This window comes from Bombina bombina, chromosome 11 (assembly GCF_027579735.1).
Source record: "Bombina bombina isolate aBomBom1 chromosome 11, aBomBom1.pri, whole genome shotgun sequence".
Classification (NCBI taxonomy): domain Eukaryota; kingdom Metazoa; phylum Chordata; class Amphibia; order Anura; family Bombinatoridae; genus Bombina; species Bombina bombina.
The window spans coordinates 193,734,055-193,739,141 of NC_069509.1; the positions used below are offsets into that span (position 1 = coordinate 193,734,055).

Below are 5,087 nucleotides of genomic sequence, written 5' to 3' on the forward strand. Positions count from 1 at the left end.
AGTGCACGTTGGCAGTTGGAATATAAGCAGCCAGTGATACATCAGTAGTCAGCGTTACTATCAGACCTAGTGAGTTGTGACCCCCAGAGCTACAGGACATGACCGTTAGTGCACGTTGGCAGTTGGAATATAAGCAGCCAGTGATACATCAGTAGTCAGCGTTACTATCAGACCTAGTGAGTTGTGACCCATAGAGCTACAGGACATGACCGTTAGTGCACGTTGGCAGTTGGAATATAAGCAGCCAGTGATACATCAGTAGTCAGTGTTACTATCAGACCTAGTGAGTTGTGTTATCCAGAGCTACAGGACATGACCGTTAGTGCACGTTGGCAGTTGGAATATAAGCAGCCAGTGATACATCAGTAGTCAGCGTTACTATCAGACCTAGTGAGTTGTGACCCATAGAGCTACAGGACATGACCGTTAGTGCACGTTGGCAGTTGGAATATAAGCAGCCAGTGATACATCAGTAGTCAGCGTTACTATCAGACCTAGTGAGTTGTGTTATCCAGAGCTACAGGACATGACCGTTAGTGCACGTTGGAATATAAACAGCCAGCTGCAGACATCTGTTAGGCCCTCTGGTTGTGGAAAATCCCAAACACTGTAGCCCAGAATACATTTGTTATAGAGATAAGGTTATCCCTTGGGGGCACATTGTGGCTCTGACTCACAAATTCACTTTTCCAAAAACCAACAAAACATTGTTTCTCCCTGAACAAACTTTCCATCCAACACTGTAACACTGTGACCAGTGCTCTGCCACCTGCTTGAGCACACATAACCTGTCCTGGGGTCACCGGTCGGTCACACAGTGTGTCTGTAAGTCTGTCCCTAATGTTTATACCAGGTATAAGGCTGTGGGTGATGTGTGTCTGCTACCGCACTTTGCTAGTCGGTATACTGCTTGTGCACTTTGCTAGTCGGTATACTGCTTGTGCACTTTGCTAGTCGGTATACTGCTACCGCACTTTGCTAGTCGGTATACTGCTACCGCACTTTGCTAGTCGGTATACTGCTTGTGCACTTTGCTAGTCGGTATACTGCTTGTGCACACACTGTGCCTTATTGTGTACACACATATTTTGAAGTCCCGTACTTAATTGCTAATATATATTTTCCATCATTCAATCTGTTTCATTTTTATATAGTTCTGCTTGTGTAATAAATAGGATGTCTGTGAGTTACTGATCACAATGTGAAAGTAAAATTGCTTTATTTAGGGTAAAATCCCCCCGGGAGCTCTGGCTCGTATGCTTAGGGTGAATTCAGGGCAACATCATACACTGCGCCTTTCAGATGACAAAGAATTCCATTAATAATTACTTCCAAAAACAATAACATGTTTGTGTTTTATGTGGTAAAATGGTTTTATTGGAGCTGGGCAAATTGTTTACAGAAGTTGGAGAATAAACGCACTCACTCACCCCATCATCTGTAAGTTATTAAAGGGGGGGAAAAGACACAGTATTGCTTTATTTCTGACACTTGAGTTTTATTCAGTAACTATAAGTAACCAGGTCTAAAAATGCAGGAAATGGAGCCTTATACACGTTGTATTAATACCATAGCATTATGATAATACGGTCACAGCCTTATACGGGTTGTATTAATACCATAGCATTATGATAATACGGTCACAGCCTTATACGGGTTGTATTAATACCATAGCATTATGATAATACGGTCACAGCCTTATACAGGTTGTATTAATACCATAGCATTATGATAATACGGTCACAGCCTTATACGGGTTGTATTAAAACCGTAGCATTATGATAATACAGTCACAGCCTTATACAGGTTGTATTAATACTGTAGCATTATGATATTACTTTTATAGCCTTATACAAGTTGTATTAATAACGTAGCATTATGATAATACGGTCACAGCCTTATACGGGTTGTATTAATACTGTGGCATTATGATATTACGTTTATAGCCTTATGCAAGGTGTATTAATACTGCAGCATTATGATAATACGGTCACAGCCTTATACAGATTGTATTAATACTGTAGCATTATGATAATACGGTCACAGCCTTATACAGGTTGTATTAAAACCTTAGCATTATGATAATACGGTCACAGCCTTATACAGGTTGTATTAATACTGTAGCATTATGATAATACGGTCACAGCCTTATACAGGTTGTATTAATACTGTAGCATTATGATATTACGTTTATAGCCTTATACAAGGTGTATTAATACTGCAGCATTATGATAATACGGTCACAGCCTTATACAGGTTGTATTAATACTGTAGCATTATGATATTACGTTTATAGCCTTATACAAGGTGTATTAATACTGCAGCATTATGATAATACGGTCACAGCCTTATACAGGTTGTATTAATACTGTAGCATTATGATATTACGTTTATAGCCTTATACAAGGTGTATTAATACTGCAGCATTATGATAATACGGTCACAGCCTTATACAGGTTGTATTAAAACCTTAGCATTATGATAATACGGTCACAGCCTTATATGGGTTGTATTAATACTGTAGCATTATGATATTACGTTTATAGCCTTATACGGGTTGTATTAATACTGTAGCATTATGATAATACAGTCACAACCTTATACGAGTTGTATTAATACTGTAGCATTATGATATTACGGTCACAGCCTTATACGGGTTGTATTAATACTGTAGCATTATGATATTATGATTATAGCCTTTTACGGGTTGTATTAATACTGTAGCATTATGATATTATGGTTTTTATAGCTTTATACGGGTTGTATTAATACCGTAGCATTATGATATTACGATTTTTATAGCTTTATACAGGTTGTATTAATACTGTCGCATTATGATATTACGTTTATAGCCTTATACGGGTTGTATTAATACTGTAGCATTATGATATTACGGTTACAGGTTTCTACATGTTTTATTAATACTGTAGCATTATGATATTACGGTTATAGCCTTATACGGGTTGTATTAACACTGTAGCATTATCATATTACGGTTATAGGCTTATACTGGTTGTATTAATACTGTAGCATTATGATATTACGGTTATAGCCTTATACGGGTTGTATTAACACTGTAGCATTATCATATTACGGTTATAGGCTTATACGGGTTGTATTAATACTGTAGCATTATGATATTACGTTTATAGCCTTATACAGGTTGTATTAATACTGTAGCATTATCATATTACGGTTATAGGCTTATACGGGTTGTATTAATACTGTAGCATTATGATATTACGTTTATAGCCTTATACGGGTTGTATTAATACTGTAGCATTATGATATTACATTTATAGTCTTATACGGGTTGTATTAATACTGTAGCATTATGATATTGCATTTATAGCCTTATACGGGTTGTACTAATACTGTAGAATTATGATATTATGGTTACAGCCTTATATGGGTTCTATTAATACTGTAGCATTACGATATTGCATTTATAGCCTTATATGGGTTGTATTAATACTGTAGCATTATGATATTACGATTTTTATAGCTTTATACGGGTTGTATTAATACTGTAGCATTATGATATTACGTTTATAGCCTTATACGGGTTGTATTAATACTGTAGCATTATGATATTATGGTTACAGCCTTATACAGGTTGTATTAATACTGTAGCATTATTATATTACGGTCACAGCCTTATACGGGTTGTATTAATACTGTAGCATTATGATAATACGGTTACAGCCTTATACAGGTTGTATTAATACTGTAGCATTATGATATTACGGTCACAGCCTTATACGGGTTGTATTAATACTGTAGCATTATGATATTGTGTTTATAGCCTTATACGGGTTGTATTAATACTGTAGCATTATGATATTGTGTTTATAGCCTTATACAGGTTGTATTAATACTGTAGCATTATGATATTGTGTTTATAGCCTTATACGGGTTGTATTAATACTGTAGCATAGCATTATGATAATACAACCCGTATAAGGCTGTAACCGTATTATCATGTTCTTCCACCTCTAAAAAGCAGCTAGAATACCGTATGTAAACTGGCATATTTGTTATAGGTAGCAATGCTTAGTACAATAGGCAGAAAGGTTTTAATGTTCATTAAAGGGACATTAAACACTAAATAAATGCTAGATAAAATGATGCAAAGAAAAGATTGTCTAAGAATAACTTGTAGATGTATTTTTTGAAGTTCCATTAGTTGTTTAAATATTGGCAAAATAAGTGTAAAGTTTTAGTGTCTATAAAAGAATGGGAGCTGCCATGTTGTAACTTAGGTTACCTTCTCTGCTGTGGCCAATTAGGGACAGTTATAAATAGGTCACTAGAGTGTGCAGCCAATGGCTGTGTGGTATATAACAGTGTTTTGCACTTCCATTTTTAATATGAACTGAAAAGCTCACAATTTCAAAATAGAATTACAGGAAAGAGGACAAAATAAATAATGAAAAAATATTGCAGAGGTTTTTTATATATAAGATATATCATTTTATATTATCACCTGGAAGTGTCCTTTTAAACCCTTGGTTGCCAGAGGAGATGTTACACCAAGGGGGAAACAGTGTTTTGAATGACAGTTGACCGACTGCTGTCAATCAGGTAATGCGCTGAATGAATTCTACGTGTTTTTTCCCTGCCAGGCTCCTGCACTATTTCCGTGGGCGCCACCACTTGGAGGAGATCATGTACAACGAGAACATGCGTCGGTCGCAGCTTTTGATGCTATTTGACAAGTTCCGCAGTGTGCTGGTCGTGACTAACCATGAAGATCCCGTTATATCAGTCTTTCAGTCTGTGTTTCATTGATGACAAAATGCTGTTTTATTATTCTTGTACATATTTTAATGTAAAATAAGTCAAAATAATTATGTTTATTAAAAAATGAACCTAATGGAAATCCAGGTTGTGCTAATTTGGGAAGTTGTTTGCTGTGTGACAGAGAAGAGACAGTCTGTTCTAAGAGAGTGCAGGCGTCCAGTAGGGGGCAGAGCTCAGAGAGAGCGCAGGTGTCAAATAAGGGGCAGAGGTCAAAGCGCAGGTGTATAATGAGACAGAGTGCAGAGAGAGCGCAGGGGTATAACAAGATACAGAGTGCAGGGGTA

General features: G+C 36.6%; 1 protein-coding gene across 4 annotated transcripts in view; it reads left to right on the top strand.

Annotated features, from left to right (window-relative positions):
• Positions 1 to 4,882, top strand: part of NPRL3 (NPR3 like, GATOR1 complex subunit) — a gene marked incomplete in the record, with an annotated part of 73,764 nt that extends 68,882 nt beyond the window's left edge. For all 4 annotated transcript variants that reach the window (XM_053694500.1, XM_053694501.1, XM_053694499.1 and 1 more), the window contains 1 exon segment: positions 4,626 to 4,882. In XM_053694500.1, coding sequence (XP_053550475.1) covers positions 4,626 to 4,791 — 166 coding nt within the window.
• Between the last annotated feature and the right edge of the window lie 205 nt (positions 4,883 to 5,087).